Source organism: Periophthalmus magnuspinnatus, chromosome 4 (genome assembly GCF_009829125.3).
Source record: "Periophthalmus magnuspinnatus isolate fPerMag1 chromosome 4, fPerMag1.2.pri, whole genome shotgun sequence".
NCBI classification, from domain to species: domain Eukaryota; kingdom Metazoa; phylum Chordata; class Actinopteri; order Gobiiformes; family Gobiidae; genus Periophthalmus; species Periophthalmus magnuspinnatus.
In genome coordinates, this window is record NC_047129.1 from 10,536,991 (window position 1) to 10,555,575 (window position 18,585).

General features: G+C 40.6%; 2 protein-coding genes across 5 annotated transcripts; one reads left to right on the plus strand and one right to left on the minus strand.

Moving 5' to 3' along the window:
• Nucleotides 1-173: 173 nt before the first annotated feature.
• Nucleotides 174-7,952, plus strand: zfyve9b (zinc finger, FYVE domain containing 9b). Of its 2 annotated transcripts, XM_033965606.2 has the most exons (16): nucleotides 174-318; nucleotides 1,556-2,277; nucleotides 2,383-2,482; nucleotides 2,764-2,963; nucleotides 3,030-3,141; nucleotides 3,303-3,422; nucleotides 3,547-3,702; nucleotides 4,080-4,304; nucleotides 4,382-4,464; nucleotides 4,939-5,043; nucleotides 5,111-5,261; nucleotides 5,998-6,078; nucleotides 6,314-6,476; nucleotides 6,601-6,706; nucleotides 6,780-6,959; nucleotides 7,336-7,952. In XM_033965606.2, exons 1-16 carry the CDS (start codon nucleotides 255-257, stop codon nucleotides 7,495-7,497), a joined length of 2,730 nt encoding a protein of 909 aa, XP_033821497.1. In that variant the 5' UTR covers nucleotides 174-254; the 3' UTR covers nucleotides 7,498-7,952. The 2 variants fall into 2 exon arrangements, with proteins under 2 accessions (XP_033821497.1, XP_055077359.1); XM_055221384.1 differs by lacking the exons at nucleotides 6,780-6,959; nucleotides 7,336-7,952 and having other exon boundaries at nucleotides 180-318; nucleotides 6,235-6,476; nucleotides 6,601-6,697.
• Nucleotides 7,953-8,385: 433 nt separating this feature from the next.
• On the minus strand, nucleotides 8,386-18,585 carry elovl1b (ELOVL fatty acid elongase 1b). Of its 3 annotated transcripts, none has more exons than XM_055221393.1 (8): nucleotides 18,495-18,585; nucleotides 10,496-10,596; nucleotides 10,227-10,417; nucleotides 10,078-10,158; nucleotides 9,939-9,995; nucleotides 9,763-9,868; nucleotides 9,295-9,431; nucleotides 8,386-9,215 (listed from the first exon to the last, which is right to left on the minus strand). In XM_055221393.1, the coding sequence occupies exons 2-8, from the start codon at nucleotides 10,563-10,565 to the stop codon at nucleotides 8,859-8,861; spliced, it is 999 nt and encodes a 332-aa protein (XP_055077368.1). In that variant the 5' UTR covers nucleotides 10,566-10,596; nucleotides 18,495-18,585; the 3' UTR covers nucleotides 8,386-8,858. The 3 variants fall into 3 exon arrangements, with proteins under 3 accessions (XP_055077368.1, XP_033821619.1, XP_055077367.1); XM_033965728.2 differs by lacking the exon at nucleotides 18,495-18,585 and adding an exon at nucleotides 12,600-12,854; XM_055221392.1 differs by lacking the exon at nucleotides 18,495-18,585 and adding an exon at nucleotides 11,615-11,809.

Consider the following 18,585-nt stretch of genomic DNA (forward strand, 5'->3'; position numbering starts at 1 on the left):
GTTGTCCTGCGGTGAATTGGGGAGCGTTTTTTCTGGCACCGCTGCTCTGTGGTCTTGGCTCACGCGGGGTCCTGCGGGCTGTAGAAAGCAAACTGGGGAGGGACATTAGTGCACACCTCTTGAGTTTCTTCAAAGAGCCGCAGAGAGAGGAGGAGATCAGAGAGGGGGGCAGAAAGGGGGGCAGAGAGGCAAATCATCCCGCGTTTCGACCGTGAGCAAAGCCCAGCGCTCTGACTCTCACGGAGCGAGGGAAAATGCTGAAGTTTTTCAGTCCGCGGGATGATGAGAACGAAAGTCTGCTGGGAGCCATAACAGAAGGTAAGACACGAGTAACGTTATCAGGGTGGAGATGCTTTACAACTCCCTCATTCACTGCATGCGTGTCGGGATGTTGTCACTGAAAACGCTGAAGCAGCAGTTGCGCGGCGCTTAGACCGCATCCTGTGTCAAGCCCTGTGTATAAGCCCGTGTGCGCGCGTGTGGATGTGCACAGGGCTGTACACGGTGTCCACTGGTCCGGTCTCATATGAAGCTCTGGTTTGGGTGATGTAAGGGTCCGACTGAGTGTCGCATTGCCACCGGCCGAGCTGGCCGTTAAACAAGTGCACGTGTGTTGACGACTGCGTCACTGTCCCGTGAAGCGAGCTTCAACTCGTGCAGAAATAATCCTTTTATTTCTGCCAATGTTCTTTGAACGCAGCAGAAATGCACCCGAGATACCTTTAGAAAATGTGTTTGAATTTCTAATGCGGATGGTAGAATGCACTTCAGCTGAAGCATCCGTCCGGAGATGGCGTGCACTCCTGAGTCATGGGTATTCATGAATCACTTGGATGTGCCGCTCAATGAAATGCCATGGGAAGGCTATTAGCTCCGTTTGCGTGGCGTCCCGCTAATTTACAGTAATGGTTATGTTACATGACCACCATTCGCAAGCAAAATCCCATGAAGGGTGTTGAAACAACAGTAATTGGATTTTAACAGAAGCTCAGAATAAGATTAATTTCATACAGCACTGTTTACAATGACATGCTGTAACAGTCAACACACAAAAAAGCATAGTACACATAGGCTATTTATTATAATAAAATAGACCTTAGCTGTAGGCCTATTACACCTTTATTAAGATAGTTAAAGACACCGTACGAGCCTAGTTAAACAGAAAGAAATAATCAACTCAGTCACAGCTCCCGGACAATATGTGGCACAATGAACACATAAATCACATTTTTGCACACAGCAGCTTTGGTTGTCCAGAGACCTTGTGTTAATCAGTTGTTTCTACAATTACCATTGACTATACATCTGCACATTGATAATAGCCTAGACCTTACTGTATATGAGATCAATTGCTTTCCACCTCTCAAGGACAATTGGCACTAATGAAACGCTGTCCATGGTCTTGATTGAAAGCTGTGAGGTGAAGTCATGGATCAGCATGTTTTTAAATGGCCTCTTAGAGTGTGTGAATACAGCCATCCCCCTAATGCACTGTTATTAATGTGTAAGTATGGCATGTGTGACTGTGCGTGTAATTATGATTTTTATGAAACAGATGAAGGAGACCATCCATCTCTTCAGGACACAAAGCAGCACTGGCTCAATAGACCTTGCCTGCTTGTGCTCAAAGAGGAAGATGTGCCTAAACCAGGAAGACCAGAGTCTCCGTCTAAAACCCCTTCTGAAGTACCAAGAGAGGACCCCCAGGAGCCAAAAACATCTGATCCCTCGACCAAAACACCTTCACCTTCTCCACTGCAGATCAAACCCCAGAAGGTGCTTAAACAGCTGGAGGAGGGCAACTGCACCATCACATCTATTTCCACTTGGTCTGAGGGACTTGGAGAGGGTGCTAGCCCCCTGGTGCTGAGTCCTGCTGAAGCAGCTTGGCCAGAGGAGGAAGAGGTGGAGAAGGAACCCCAGAAGGCGATTTCTAAAGAGGACTCTGTGGTTGAGGAGAAAGAGGTGGAGGAGAGCAGACTAGAGCAGTGTGATCCAAATGCTGAAGATGCTATAGGAAGCCAAGGGACATCATGTAGTGATCCAGAAGAGTGTGGGGAGGGGTCTGCTGCCGGGCACACGGCAGCCTCTCTGCAGGACCCTGATAATGATTCAAGGCAGCCCAGTCCTGTTGGCATTCTGTCCAGAGATCGCAGCTTGGTCCTGGGAGAGGTGGCCCCTGTGTGGGTCCCAGATGCTCAGGCCCAGGTGTGCATGAGGTGTGGGGTCCGCTTTACTTTTACCAAGAGGAGGCACCACTGCCGTGCCTGTGGGAAGGTGAAGAAACATGCTTCTTGACATTTAAGTGCACATAGACAGTGCACTGTTTCTGTTGGCCTTTATAAAGTCACATCTTTTATAAATAATGATGTTTGCATTCAGGTTTTCTGTGCATTGTGCTCCAATCTCAAGTTCAAGCTCACACACCTCGATGGAAAGGAGGGCCGTGTTTGTGTGGCATGCCACTCAACTCTGATTAACAGTAAGAAAATTCACTTTGCATTGGGGTTGTGTTATGGCTATTTTTGGATGATGTGGTATAGCAGTGTTATTACAACCACATGTCTTTGGCCAAAACATTTACTCACCCTATGTGGATGAGACATGTAATGTTGATTTATGGCATAAATAGTTTTCATGATACCTGACACATTGGGATAACTTCTCCCAACAATATTTCCTCCTCATGGCAAATTTATGTTCCATGCAGTGCCAAAAAAGTGCTTTTATAGCAGTTTAATATTAGTACTGTATTTCTGTTAGGGACACCTCCAAAAGGAAAGCGGAGGGTGTGGTTTGCAGATGAGATCCTGAGCAGTAAACAGTCGGAGTCTGCTCCCACCACACCAGTGCGAGGGCCCATGTTCTCCCCTCTCACGAGGCGTGCACTTGCCCCTTTAAAAAGCCCTGTCAGCTCCCCACAGTTTAGGAGAGCCTCAAGGACTCATGGGACTGCATCCAATGTAAGTTTAAACATGCATGGTAATTTGTTTCTGAAACATGATCAGTCACTGACTTCCCTTTTGAAGGAGGCCTGTAGTTCATATGGCTGGGGCACTGCAGCTTTGGTAGGCTGTTCTGTCAATCTCATCCCCTTGAATGGGCTTCCACCTATCCTGACATCTACTGGTGTCAAAGGAGGTAAGGAAAGTGAAGTTATATGTTTTTAACTGTAACTATAGTTTTAAAAATGTAATGAATAAATTAAAATAAAATAAAGAAATGCTGCATTGTGAGGCTATTGCAAACAGAATGATTTGTATGCATGACACATTACATTTGGATAATGCATTATACTTCAGATTACACTGTGGAAGAGCCCTCTGAGACACTTCTCATTCAGGAACTGGAGAGCGGCAGACCAAAACCACTGGTGTTTGTGCTCAATGCTAATCTTCTGGCTATGGTCAAACTGGTCAATTGTAAGTCGCTTTATGAGCAGTCAAAATAATCTCTCAAACCATCTAATGATTTTAAACATTCACTAATTATATGTCTATGATTCAAACCTATACGCATCCATTTTGTCTGGATGACCTTGTCCAGATGTGAACCGGAGGTGCTGGTGCGTGACCACAAAGGGCCTGCATGCCGTGGGGCAGGACGAGGTGGTGGTGCTGCTGCAGTGTTCCCCTGAAGAGAAGACTTTCCCCAAAGATATCTTCAGTCACTTTATCCAGCTGTACCGGGACAGTCTCACAGGTTAGAGGACAGTATTTATCAGCTAGATACATACATATTTATATATGTTCACTGCCATATAGCATGAAGTGTATGTCAATGATTTAAGAAGATGAGGACATGAATTGATTCATGAAGTATTGATTTTAAGTCAATTGGCTTTTTCAAGTCAAGGCCAAAAGGGCAGTCGAGCAAAAGGATATATGACATCCAAGTATTTGCCTATCAACCTTGCGTATCTGCTTTTTAAACTATGAAAAATTAAACTGTACACCAGTGTTTCTAAACCAGTGCAATAATTAGAGTCTGAAGTAACAAAGGTTGTGAACGTCTGCCATACACCTTTATAGTTCTCATTTGAATGTGTCTGACTGGCTGTTTGCTTTGTGTGTCCATAGGAAAGGTGGTGAAGCACTTGTCCCTGTCTCTGTTTGGGAGCACATTTCTGGGCAGTGCAGACCATGCAGGCCTCCTCTACGTCCGTGCCACTCACCAGTCGCTCCAGGGACTACCTCTGCCCAACCAGCCTTACCTCTTCGGCCTGTTGGTCCACCGCGCGGAGGTGGCCTGGGCCAAAGCGTTCCCCCTGCGCCTCATGCTGCGTTTAGGGGCAGAGTGCAGATGTAAGAAATGGCTAATGGATTTGTGTATTGATTCTTGACTCTGGCATTGTAATAATTAGTTTTGTTTTATTTCCCAGTTTACCCATGTCCTTTGTACAGTGTACGATTTAGGAAACCTTTGTTTGGGGAGATTGGTCGCACTATAATGAGACTGTTAGTTGTAAGTATGACATTTTAGCTTATTTAACAATTTGCAATAGCTGTCATTCATATATAGAAAATATACACCCAGATATCTGTAATGTCTACAAATACACTACAAACACTAAATATCTTCCATTATATTTTGAACTTGAAGATTTATAATAATTCGTCCCTTCCTTCTCATAACTGAAATTGATTTGAGAGCAAATGAAAAGGAAAAGTCTCATTGCTTCAATTCACAATCCAAACTTTTTTAGATAAGTGTATGATTGAACACTGTCCTAATTAACAATGAGAACAATGTAGACTTTTGCTCCTTTTATTCTCTAGAATCTTATGTCTTGCATTTTAATATCTAAGCTCTGTTGATAGCGTTTTACTGTTTAACTTAGTTACTGAGTTATATGAAAAAAATACAGGACTTTGAAAATAAGTGGTTTGGTTTAAACTCTCAAAGCTACTGTGTAGTTACTCTTTTGTCTTTGTTTAGGACTTTAGAAATTATCGTTACAGCCTTCCAACGGTACCGGGCCTCACTGTGGATCTCAAAGCTCAGAGGACATGCATTAAGATACCCACCACCGGCTACAATGAGGTGTTCTGCTATGGATTCTAAATGGTTTTATGTACATTTCTCACTAATAATGATACTTTTTTTCCAGATGATGAGGGCTCTAAGTAAGTCTAACGAACATGTACTGGCCATCGGGGCGTGTTTCAACGAGGGTGCAGATTCTCACCTCATCTGTGTGCAAGGGGACGATGGCCAGTACCAAACCCAGGCAATTAGTATTCACAATCAACCTCGCAAAGGTAGGCTGCTGGGACACTGTGTTTCACAATGATATAGAGAGGTTTTATTTAGTGATGATCATGCAGGTGAGGCAGAAATAAAACGCTGAAGTCATGGAAATCAAAGGGCAATAGAGATTCAGTTGTGATAAAATATTAGAGTTACCATATTCGCCACTAGATGGCAGTATGTAATCTTCTTAAAATGGTATTGGTCATAAGTGGTGGAGTATACATCTTTATGTATACACACGTTACATGGGTGGAATGCAATATATGTACAATATATGTAATGCTGCAAGTAGGCCAACTATTGACCTATGACCTACTAAAGTACAACAAAGAAAATTATTAAAACTTAAAAGTAAGAAATGGTTTAAAGAGAAAACTATTACAAAGTCCTACACAGACTGTATCATAATAACCAATATAAACATAATTAATGCTTCTATTTCAACAAACATTAAAGTACTCAAGTTAATTTTACTAAAAGAGATCAAGAAAGTAGACTTCTTAGTCCTGTAGCATTCCTTTTGCATTTAAAGAAACATATTGTATTGTCCATTAGATAATGAAACATTCGGTACATGTAGTTTACTGCTGTATATTTGTCTTGTTACTTTCAACAACCCCTCATACCAATGATATTTTAAAAAATTTAAATTCACACTGGACTCACGGATACTTACATATAGTAATTAAAATCATGATAGCAAAATTATTACCATTACATAACATGTGTTCTACTTCTTTACAGTCACTGGATCATGCTTCTTCATCTTCAGCAGTGCCCTTAAAGCCTCTGCAGGATACCTCGCCAAGTCCAGTATTGTAGAAGGTAGGATGTTTTGCATACAGATACACAAATATGGTTCATGTTGTCTTAACCAAAGGCCAACAAATACTGCATATTTTTGTATAATTCCATTGCTGCTTGATTGATTGAGGGTTCATTTCCATGTGTGTTTGTACATTTAACCGACTGTCTGTCCAGGCTCGTCTACCTCAACGTTTGTCTGTTTGCCCTGTACTTGTGTCCCGTTTCTATTTTGCTGTCCTCCCCTCTGCCCCAGATGGCCTCATGGTGCAGATCACCGTGGAGACTATGGCAGAACTGAGGCGGTCGCTACGGGAGATGAAAGACTACATTGTCACCTGTGGAAAGCTCGACCAGTCAGAGAGCCAGGAGCTTGTTTGTGTACAGTGGGTGGAGGAAAAGTGCAGGGTGAATAAGGGGTGAGTGTAAGCATAAGGAATTAAAGGTTGTGTTATTAACGGATTAGTCTGTAGACTTTAAACTTTCTAAAGTGTCACCTTCTGTCTATTCTTCTAATATGCCACAAAACCAATTTCCCTACAGCATTATAAGTCCAATTGATGGGAAATCTATGGAGTCCATTAGTAGTAAGAAGTTGTTTCAGAAGTCTGAGTACAAAGAGAATGGAAAAATTATCCGGTGGACAGAAGTAAGAGCGATGCTAAAAATTAAAATAATAAAAACATCATAAGTACACTTTTAATTTTTGTGTGAAATTTTAGGTTTTCTTTTTACAAAGGGGAGATCATGGTAAAGGAGACATGCCAGAAACTGCGGAACAAAACCGGCTAACAGAGCGAATAGCCAGAGCATTTTGTTTGGCACTGTGTCCACACCTGAAACTGCTCAAGGAAGACGGCATGGCCAAACTAGGGCTACGTGTGACCTTTGACCCTCAAGAGGTTCTACACATACAATGTTTAAATGTTTACATAAAATACAAATACAAATCTGTATTGGTTGTTTTCAAATTGTAGATTGTAATTACACTACCAAGAGCTAGATTTCTCAATAGGCCATAGAGCTTGTATTTGAATGTCAAAAACTTTGTTACTGCTCAAATGTGCCAAGCATCCATAGAGATGCAATAGCAAAATGTGAATGCAAAGTTTCATATTTAGTAGCTTAAAATCTTCACTGGTTTAAGTATTAAACACTATTGACCAATGGAATGATGTAATATGAAACCCAGCAATACAGCCATGTGGTTTATAGTTATGAGCATTTGCAAGCTGTGACTGCATTCAAAATAATTAGTGGTATGTTTTGTCATTTCAGGTGGGATTTGTGGCTGGGAGCAATGGACAGCCACTCCCTGCTCAGTACCTCAATGCACTGGATAGTGTGCTTATTCCTGTTATACACAGCAGGGGGCGTAAAAGAAGCGACGAGTCTATAGTGATGGAGCTTATTTTTTACATACTAGAAAATGTCACTTAAGAGTTGCATTGTCTTCCTAACCACAACATTTGAGCTGCCATATGGTTTCAGGGCAATAAAAGCAGCGCATTTAAATGGCAGATTGGACCACATTTGTTGGTTTGACCCTTTTCATCCACATTACAACACTGTGGTTTTCTGAGACCACTCTGCCCTTTGACAATCAGGGTATGCATGACACTAAACAGGCCTTTAGATCAGGGCACTGCACTGTAGACGACCTCATACGTAGCTGATCATTGATAACACAATGTGTAATACCTTTAACGAGGAAACACCTCAAACTACATGCAAGGAGAAAAGTGAATGACTTTGAAGTACTGTATGCAGATTTGTAGCCAATTTAACGCACACTGACTGAATGCTTATGAATGTTTTCTTACTGGATGTATTTTACTGACTGCTTCTGCGATGCATTCTCAGCTTGAAATTAAAAACTAATGATAAAGTAACTCAATTAAATGCATTTCTCTCATCTATGGGCATTGACTTTTACAATGTTAGGCATAAGTACAGGAGTTACATAAAGTGTTACATAATAATGGCTATGCAGCATTTGTTTAAAGTTGAATGTGCCTAGTACATCCTTGCAGGTATCAACAGTATAATCCAAGGGTTTTTGATTAAGAGATCATACACATTTGACTGTCCTCCTTGACCTTGGACGTAATGACTGGTGACGAGAGGGTGTAGATCCGCTGTCACACATTCCCTCAGCCTCTCACTGTTTTACACAAAGGAGAATGGGCCTCTTGTTTCTCTCCTACTCTTCCTACATGCTTGACATAGCTTGCAAATACTATTCGCAACAAAGCACAATGTTTTTCTTGGACATGATGGCAGATATCTCCAGCATGAGTGAAATAATATTAATCAAATATAAATGAATTATGAAAAATTGAATTTATTGCCATTTTAATTAAATATACAACATTCAGAAAAGCATACCAACACGATTAGTCTTTTTGCTTGCTTAAAAGTATTTACAAAAAAGGTATTTTCAAGTTTTATATAAACTGTACAGTCATCTGTCCACAGGGGGTCAGGAAGACATGAGGGGATAAGTAGTGAAAGTATAAGACCACCAGTGTAGGACTGAACTAAGGGCTGTTTCAACATCAGTGAAGAAAATATTAAATAAAAACATCTTCTCTTCATTTATCGTGTTCCTTGTGTGGTTTCTCTGACTAAAACACAGCCCAACCACATGTGGGACCCCAACTGTGGAAGTCATCGACCACATCATTTCCCCACGTTTTAACATTTAAAATTAACAGAAACATTGCCAAAATATTCTTTGGGATCCTTTTTTTTGTCAGGTTCTTGTAGTCATTTGTTTTGGAAGTTTCTGTCCAGTGATCCTATGCCTTCTTCATTTTGCCCATGGGAGCAGAGCCATTCTCATAATGAGCAGAGCCGTTGCTGGTGCCATTTTCATGGATCAAAACGTTGCCATTGCTGGTACCGTTTCCATAGTGTTTTGTGCCGTTTTCGTGGTGTCTGCCGTTGGCGTGATGTGATGTGCCATTCTGTGCCATAATGGCTTGTTTGGGCAGGCGCTTACCCTTTACATAAGCCTGGATCCAGAAGTTGGAGAAAAGCACAAAGAAGAAGGTGCCATACATCCAGATGAGGTGGATAATGATGGGGAACTGGTAGTTACAGCTGTCCATGAAGTACCACTGTGTGGCGTGGAGTGAGACCAGCACAAACTGAGTCTGTGGCACAAATACAAAACACCTACAGTTACTGCTGAGCCTCATGACATTACGGGTTGAACTAAACACCGATACATACCAGCTGAATAGCAGTCATGTACTTCTTCCACCATAGAAACTTCTGGAAGCGAGGTCCAGCAGCAGCCAGCCCATAGTAGAAATACATGATAATGTGCACGCAAGAGTTGACCATGGCATGGAAAGATCCCATTCCCCCTAGTTTAACAAAACACACCGGGTTATTGCACTGTTGTTCTGCCCAGTTTGTATTTGTATATCAAAGTTTAACCCTTATTTTTACTTTATATTATTATTCTTTGTTTTAACCATAACCACAAAGAAAGTTCCTAGTTTGTGAATTTTGTTCACTTACAATGGAAATAGAAATGATTCTAAAAAATATCAAACATTTTAAGCCAGCAATGGCAAATTTCCATTTATAACAAAATAGTTATTTGTTCAAGAGGCAAGCAAAGAGATATACAACATTTTTCACTGGTAATCATTAATTTAATTGGTCACCCTGAGGAGGTTAATGAGTACTTACCAGGAGCATAACCCACACCCCACCACCAGGTCCAGGGCATGAAAGAGTGGTGGAATATGTGGAGGAAAGTAATCTGTCCCTGCTTTTTCCTCAGCACAAAGAAGATCTGAACAAGATTAAAATGCAATAGTTAATAAAATGTCATCATTAATGATATTAAATATTTATGAACTTACAGTGTCAATGAGCTCAATAATCTTGGAAAACCAGAAAAGCCATGCTACATCGACCATCTGCAAGTGTATTTTAGAATTACGGAAATTAAAGTTAAAACCACAAAATATGCACATTTTTAAGAAACCAATAAAGTCTTACCCTTAGTGCTTGAGGGCTGTTGGAGGTATCAATTGCATCACATCTCCATGTATAAGTTGTAGCCCAACCAGACATCATGAACTATGAAGTCAAGAGCAGTTACTTAAGTGTATGTCACAATAATTTATCCAATTTAATCAGATCCTTACCTCATACACAATATATATTGAGAGGCCCACAAGTATGAAGTTATAGACTATCATGGCTTCTTTGAGTTGAAAAGGCTTCCGGTTTGCCATAATGCGAGGTCCCAGGTACAGTACAAAGAACAGGTAGCACAGCAAAATTATCGTCATGGGAACTGGACTCTGCATGAGAAGATGTGATTTAATCCGTGGATCTGGGGAGAATAAAAATAAAATTCTTAATATATCAAATTCTATTTATTTTTATTATTTAGGCTTGGTAAAGCACTTGCCGACTCCAGCTACAAGATGGTTGTAGAGATCCATGGCTTGTGAGCCCAAGTCCTGGATACCCTGAAGCATGTTTGTCACTTGATTACGAGAGCCCAAATATCTGCAAGAAACAAACAAAGACACAACTGTCACTTTTAATTTTAACCTCAAAGCCTTCAGGACTCCTTACTCCTGATGAAACTGCAATTCATTCACTTCCACCAAGAAAGGGTTACACACAGATATGATCAAATGTCAAATATGTGTTGAATTCACAACAATTACTCTGTTGTTCAAGGAGGAAGCGGTGGCATCTGAAAATTTAGAAGTCAGTAGGACTGGAATGAGATTACAGCTGGGCTCATCCCTCACCAAACAAACACTCCCATAAAATCCCAGGATACTTTGCCAACTCCGCAGCCACTCATCAGACATGGCCTGATATCAGAAGGGAGGGGCCACATGGAAAGGGGAGGGCATTCTTCTTGTAAAGCTGCACTTTGTGTGGGAGCTAGAGGTCAGGACAATACCCTATCACATTCTCTACACAAACCCATCACAAAACAATGTGGACACAATCTGCGAAAAAACAATTATTAACACACGAATATTCAAAATATATATATTTTTATGTAACAAATTCAAAGTATTGCACTGTATAAACACACCATTAGTTCTGTTGACAAAGGCTCAACCATATCATGTGTAAACGTAAAAAGCCAAGGACATGCAGGGCGTGTCCTCTGGTGCACTGAGAACTATTGTTTAGTGCACAATCAATAACACTAGCTTAGTGTTTTCCTTGCATTAGGAGCCCACCTTGAGCCAACACCTGAGCAAAACCACAGTACAATATTCACAATTCATTTTGCATATGGAGTGGCTCATAGAAGCAGTGGTGACATTGACAAATGCATGTTGGGATTTCCATCCAGACAAAAAAATCGTTTAATACACAGCAGCAGAAACATTCCTTTTTTGTAGTCATTCCCAACATCTCTGCTCCAATCTTTGTCCTTTTTCGTGTGATGATTAACTTTGTCAGACTGCCACTGAGACTTGTCCATGTTGTAAATTGGGATTAAAAAGAACAATTTCTCTTGCTGTAACAAATAGATGACATTTCAGAAAACTCTTACTTAAAAACCTGTGGTTGTTATTGAACCGATGTTGTAGGTTTTGGTTCAACAAATGCACCATCATTTCTGTGCTGAGTGCAAACATCAAGGTATCTTGTTCTGAGGAAAAATGCTGAACAATTAAAGAAGCCAGGTAGTCCCCCGGCTAGGTCAATGGAAACTAGTGTTTGACATCAACTACAGTGAAGTTAACTGCATTACACCATTCCTACTGGAGGTATGTAAGGTCACTTGAGAACAAATGTCACACGTATGATGAAAGAGCATCCATTTTTCTTAAATAGAATATTACATAATATTGTGACCAACCTCATTTTAGGTCAATAACGGCCTAATATAAACATCATGACTAGACTTAATGCAGAAACAAAGATCATCAATAGTTCAGTCACTAGAAGGTGGTTAGCAACAATAAGCCATTAGCCATTTCAACAACAGCAACTGTAGCTGTGGACACAGCTGCCCAGAATATCAGTGAACAAACATTTCTGTTTTCAATCAAAGGCTAATGTGCATCAGTCGTTTTAAATCAGCTGACCAGTTGCTGTTGTGTAAAGGGGTCAGAAGTCAGAAACTTCCCCATTACTGTAAGATAAGTTCACAAAACAAAGACCATTTTACTGTTAACTACCCTGTGCAATCCTCTGTGCTCTGGAAATGCTGACAAAGTGGCTTGGTCACTTTAACTATGACACGGTACTGTAAAAAGGGAGGGGGCTTTCCAGACGCGGGCAGGCCAGTGAATCATACATGGAAAATAAAAAAGTTAACACAAAAATTGTTAGTTAAAAAGGAAAAACAAGACAATATTAGTCCCCAATCCCACCGTTTGAAGTTTCCTAAAGGAGGAAAGAGCTTTGTTTTATACAAAATTTAAATCCAACACCAAGTCCAAGTGTTAAAAAGTGTTAAAAAGTGAACCCTTTGACACATGAGCCAAAGTCACTCACTCGACTTGTGCTGGTTCAGGTATTGAGCAACTTACCAGGCTCAGATGAATTTCTCACTTAATCTCAGGCCAGGTGTGGTTGTGAAGTTCTCTGTAGTGGCAGTACGGAAGAGAAGGGCTGGCAGGCGGTCAGCAGGCGGCAGAGCAGGCAGACTAGAGCAGCATCAGCACAGCGGGGCAGCCAGGAAAAGAGAGAAAGGGAGAGAAAGAGGAAAAGTAAACTGACGAGAGTGCAATGAGTGGTACACTGCTGCAAGTCTCCACCCTCTTTGACTCAGTGCATGAATAACTGTCAGAAAGGGGGCAGGGCAAGTAGGATCCAGGGAGCAACAAGGAGCAGACCGAGCGCTGAGTGAGAAGTGGGGCCTGAGTACGACAGCCCAGCTTTTAATTACAATGTCCCACCCACTAATCCCGCCCCTAAAAACATCCACCAGGACATTTAAATATCGCTGCAGTTTTTAATAGTTTCTCATCTCAAGGACACACCCGCCACACGCCTGGACAGTACCGGCCCTGCAGCTGTATGGAGAAGCCTGGGGATACTTTTTTCCAGGCATTAAACAGGCGAAAGTCAGTGGCAGCTCTGTTATCATAAAGGGGACTATTGTTAGAGACTCGCTGGCTCTTGTCCTGACTAACAAGCCACAAAACCAACTGGAGACATTTTCTTTGTCTCTGTAGGAGTCGACAATTAAAACTGATACATTTCTGATATGATATCCAGATCAAGATACGAATACAACAGATTCAATTTAGCTGTTGCTCCAATGATGGCACATTAACGTTGAAGCCACAGACACATAGGTCATATGCACTTTCCCAATTAAAATAAGCAAATAAAGATAATAGTAATCTCACTTTGAATGAAATGCTGATGATAGCAGAGAACTAAACAACACAATGAGTCAATGAAGTATTTCCTTTCACCACATGTTTGAGGTCATGCGATTTCAATCCCAGAGCCACACCCAATCATTCCACACCATTATTATAGTTATATTAGTGGTAACTAAATGATAGTAGGTTTGCACAATATATATATATATCACAATCAAACTGAAAATTACAAATTGAGTTGGTGCAATTATCAAAATCGCAAAGGCTGCAATTATTTACATAATATTACAAACTAAATATTGTCCCTGTAGTTTAGACGTTTACAGACATTCAGTTTATATTTCTCTGGAGCTGTTTAAAAAGTAGGATTCTATTCAGAGTGCACACTGTAATTACTGTATTACAGATCTAATACAATAAAAATGTCAGAAAAATCTCAATTAAATTTTCCCCCCTGAAATCATGCAGCCCTACATGAAAGGCTTACTCTTTAGACCACAAGTGATCTGAGATGGTAAATCATGTGGTAAATGAATTAATGCCGAGTCAGGACCAGGTATCAGTTCAGGATTAGCAATATTTGTTTATGTTATAAACAATTTAAGGGCCCAGAACGTCTCAATATTAAAACTTATTCATACAAAATAGGGATGAAACGATCCAATACTGGTATCGGATATCGGCGCTGATCCAGAAAATTTGCTGGATTGGATAGATATCCAAATATTGGTTCAGCCAATATCCTGGATGGACATATTGATGTAAAAAGACCATTTACTGGCCGTAGATGGCCCAGAAAGTGTTTGAACTTTTTTTTACAAAGCATTTAGCTTTTAGAAAATTAATGCCGTTTATCTGGCATTTGTTGATATTGGGTATCGCAGATACTTAAATCCATAGTGTCGAAATTGTTACCTCTCTAACAAAGATGTGTTAAAAGTGCTGAAGAAATACCTGACATGCAAATGTCATGGTACACTTAGAATAGTTCATTCTTTATTTGTTCTTTGCAGAGGACTTTGTGAGGACTAACTGCTGAACTTGGCTGTAGCTGGGTGACACCCGAGCCCACAGGTGAGAGTGCCACTGTAAACCGTGCTGTGGTGTTGCACCGTCTCCGCAGAGACAGACCAAACCAGTTCTACAAGTCACGGTTGACTCAGAAGTGGGGGCAGCACTGGAGCATTTCAGCCCTTCCTCCAAAATACCAAAACACAACAGGCAAGTAAATACATCATCGCTGTCTATAGTAGAAACAGACAAATGCCATTCCAAATATGATCACCATCTTGGCAGGTGACACAAACACCATTCTTACTTACGCTTACACACAGAAATGCCACTGATGGCATGCTTTGTGATTGGGATTACCACAATACTACACATGCAGACATGTGGAACCAGCATCACCAGATGGTGGCAGATTGGGAAATACAAATATGTTATACATTTATACCACTACTGTCTGACTTAATTGCCAAGACCTCAGCAAGAACTTCATGAATGAAAATAAAACAGTTTGGTCAAACTTATTATAGTTTGTTGCAGCAGAGTCCATGTGGAAAAGTGAAGGGCAGAGCTACATGTTACTGTAGGTCATGACCTAGATATTTTTGGCAAAATCCTATCAATGGAAACACCTATCCAATGGCTGTTTATATAGCACGGTGCAGTTAAGAGGCAGCTAAGTGAATAAAGTCCCTTAAGGCTGAAAACAATAACACACATTCCTCTCAAGTCTATGAGATGACTTCATCTCTAGAGGGCACATTAGGCAATGCCTCAGGGACAGCACTCACCTGACACGCCTCAGTCCATCATCTTCAAAACAGTGGCCGTAGATACCTATACTATGTCTAAGATAAGGGCCGACAAAAGGATTAATTCAAAACCTAGGTTTTCCTCCACTCTGTGTGTCGTATAAATAAGCCTACTACTCACTACAAAAGCAGATTGTACAATTCTGTGCATCTTTCAGTAAATATGAAATTCTTCAGTGTCTGAGGATAGCTTTAGAGCAAATGGCCAAGGTTTTACTATAAATGCGTAATTAAAATCAAATGTGACACAAATAAAATTAAGAATGAGCCAAAGTGATTTTTTAAAAACTTTATTTCATTTAACCAGCCAAAATGTTTGAGAACTAATTCTCATTTACATGAGAACCTGGCCATGAGGCATCAGCAGAAAAACACACAAACAAACTGTACATGTCACAAAGACACAACACATACATAACAAGTAACAACTTATCTCCAAGCAAATCATTGTAGAAGATCACAATCTACTCTAAAAGCAAACAAACGATCAGTGATAATGGTGATGCAGAGATGTTGGGAAGCAGGAATGTAACTGAACCGGTCTAAAGACTGACATGTTTATACTGTCGTCCAAACTTTGGAGAAGAGCGAGAGAGGGTATCATCATGCAACTCTAACCTCATTCTTCTAGTGCCCCTCCCACTCCCACACCCCACTATTACCCCCCACACCCCACTACCACCCTCCACCCCCAACTACCTGTCCAGTAGTCTGCAGTTCTCTGGATAGTGAATTCTCTCTAAAAAGTACAAAAATGCCACCCAAAGAATATCAGCTGTTATAGTAAGAGTGAATTGGAGCTAAAAGTGTTGACACATAGTATTAAGACTATTTATATTCAATAAACTGAACTAGTGTAAACAAGATAGGAAGACAATAGGGTTAAGGCAACACACCCAACTGAATGACAGATGTCATACAGATAAGATGAAACGAGAGGATAACAGGAAAGTTACAACAAACTAAGTACAACTCCCAAAGCCAGAAAAGAAATGAGGTATGACCAGGTATGACCATATTAACCCAAATACAATAGACATGATGCTGTAGGGACATACATCATTTTGCAGAACATGTATTAAGGACAAATAATCAATAGAATGTACAAAACATTTGGGTTTTTATCCATGCAAAAAGTAAAGTAAGTAAAGGGTGGGCAATATGCCAAAAAACAGTTTGTGATATTAGATACTGCCACTGGAATCAGACCATCATGAAGCCAACTATTACTATTGACATGCATGATGATGTTGCATAATGCACACTTTTGGATCAGTGTACATTTTTACAATCAACCTTAATATCGATATTGACACCCAAATTCCAGATTGATCAGGCCCTAATGATTTACTTATGTGACAACACAAACTTACTGCTACGTTCAACTGAACAGACGGCATGCTATTGCTTAACAATGTACCAGAAGCAATAGTCTAGATTCTTGTGAGATTGTCTTATGCAACTTAGACACATAAAGTGACATATAAACACATGACAGGAATGGCATGTGTGAGGAGTTTCAACATCCGACAACACCCTTACAACATACAAATGCAGGTTCACTAAAGCAAAACAGTGGATGCATTGGGGAATAGTCAGTTTGTACCGTTTTGCTTGGATTTATCAACAGCAACACATTTAAAACAATTTAAGAAACAATTTAAGTGCATCCTTTCATTCATACATCCTTCCTCATGTTGGCCATTGCTTGTGACTGGAGGATATCCCAGGTATTAAGGGTCAGATTTATTACTTATCATTAACGTGACCACTTCCTTTTCACATGCAAGTATCCAGATGATAAGAAGACAGGAGTAATGTAGCTACAACTGAGGACTGCAGTAGTTTAATTTACAGTGCCAATCAAACCTCTAAGCAACAAAGAGCCAGGCCATAGACCTACAATGAAAAGATAACAAATTGATTTTATATAGCACTTTTCCAGATGTTCAGTTTATAATTTGTGCATTATACATTCATTTATTCTAAGGTGGTAAAATATTTCAGGCCACAGCTGCCCTAGGGTAGACTGAAAGAAGTGAGGCTGCCAATCGCTGCCATCAATCCCCTCCAACCACCACCATCACCATATCACACATGAAGGGTCTTGAGAAAACAATGACAGTATGAACCAGACTAGAGCCACTGCAGCTCCACTACAGGGCACCTGGTTTTCTCCTGTAGTCTCCCATCCTAATTCTAACAGACCCAGCTTTGCTTAGCTTCAAAGATCAGATGAGACTGGTCATTCAGGTGGTATAACAATCCCAATATAGTCCCTATAAGAGCAAAATGTGAATCTCAAAAACATCCATTTAGTGTATAGTGTGAGGCAAAAGCTTTGGAAAAGTTGTTTTTGGAGCTTTTCCTTCAACAAGGGAGCAATATTTTATTATAATAGACTTTATATTTTGATAACAAATAAATCAAAATGCCAGCTCCAGTCAAAAAAATGCTGCCATACTAGTAGTGTAAACCTTCAGAGGAATTGTTTGGACCAAAAAATTGAGTGTAAAGCAATGAATGGTATTATTGGAAAGACTAAAGCCAACTACAACTTTCATGTTTATGTATGATGTTGTTACTTAGAAGCAGGCTTCTGGTAATTTTAGGCTTCAATGGGATTGACTATGATAAGGTGAGCATCATAGTGAACTACTGATCCCAGTGTTCTTCACAATTTTAAAATCTTAAACCTGAAATCCTTGACTACAAGAATCCACACGCAGCAGTAGTCTATAACACACTGCCCAATGCCTAATGATGACAGTACAGCCCATACGTCATGGCCTACCTGTTGAAAGTGGAGGCTAAATCATCTTCTCTGTCACTTAGTTACGAAGAGCTTAAGCTACAATGGACAACAACATGCTCGTGAATAATGCTGAGAGCCTTCAAAGTGCATTGCAACAACAGCAGATCGTCACTGGGCAGAGGCAAGAGAGCTGTCAATGCGCGCTTTGTCCAGAGACAGCAGCACAGGTGCAGATGATGAGAGAAGCGGATACAGGACGATACCATCAACAGCGCCGAGGAGGGCCAACAACTTTCACTTAGAAAACTACTTAGGATACTTTTTAGGTTCATAGTCAGAGATCACTTTGAAGCAGAGCACCATCACATAAAAGCAAAAATATAACTGTCATTCACTGAAACGTCAATGGCGTTTACCACAACTGCCACAACATTACGCAACACTCATCAGCCTACTTACAAAGCACTTTTACGCATTTGTTGTTTCCCAAAGGTTAAGAAGAGAAGGGATACTCACCAAAAATCTCACAAAGGCTGCCAAAAATGTGTAGAATAAAAAGGCTGAAGGCGTGCGCGAAGTTCAACGTGCCTACAGTTCCTTAGCGCTT

What these genes read in the sequence shown, in the direction of transcription:
- zfyve9b (XM_033965606.2), top strand. Translation starts at nt 255, where the DNA reads ATGCTGAAGTTTTTCAGTCCGCGGGATGATGAGAACGAAAGTCTGCTG. An exon ending in TATGGTCAAACTGGTCAATT is followed by an intron (nt 3,423 to 3,546) that starts GTAAGTCGCTTT and finishes GACCTTGTCCAG; the next exon opens with ATGTGAACCGGAGGTGCTGG. An exon ending in AAGTGCAGGGTGAATAAGGG is followed by an intron (nt 6,477 to 6,600) that starts GTGAGTGTAAGC and finishes ATTTCCCTACAG; the next exon opens with CATTATAAGTCCAATTGATG.
- elovl1b (XM_055221393.1), bottom strand. Translation starts at nt 10,565, where the DNA reads ATGCTTCAGGGTATCCAGGACTTGGGCTCACAAGCCATGGATCTCTAC. An exon ending in CCATCTTGTAGCTGGAGTCG is followed by an intron (nt 10,418 to 10,495) that starts GCAAGTGCTTTA and finishes TATTCTCCCCAG; the next exon opens with ATCCACGGATTAAATCACAT. An exon ending in GGGTGTGGGTTATGCTCCTG is followed by an intron (nt 9,432 to 9,762) that starts GTAAGTACTCAT and finishes TTGTTAAACTAG; the next exon opens with GGGGAATGGGATCTTTCCAT.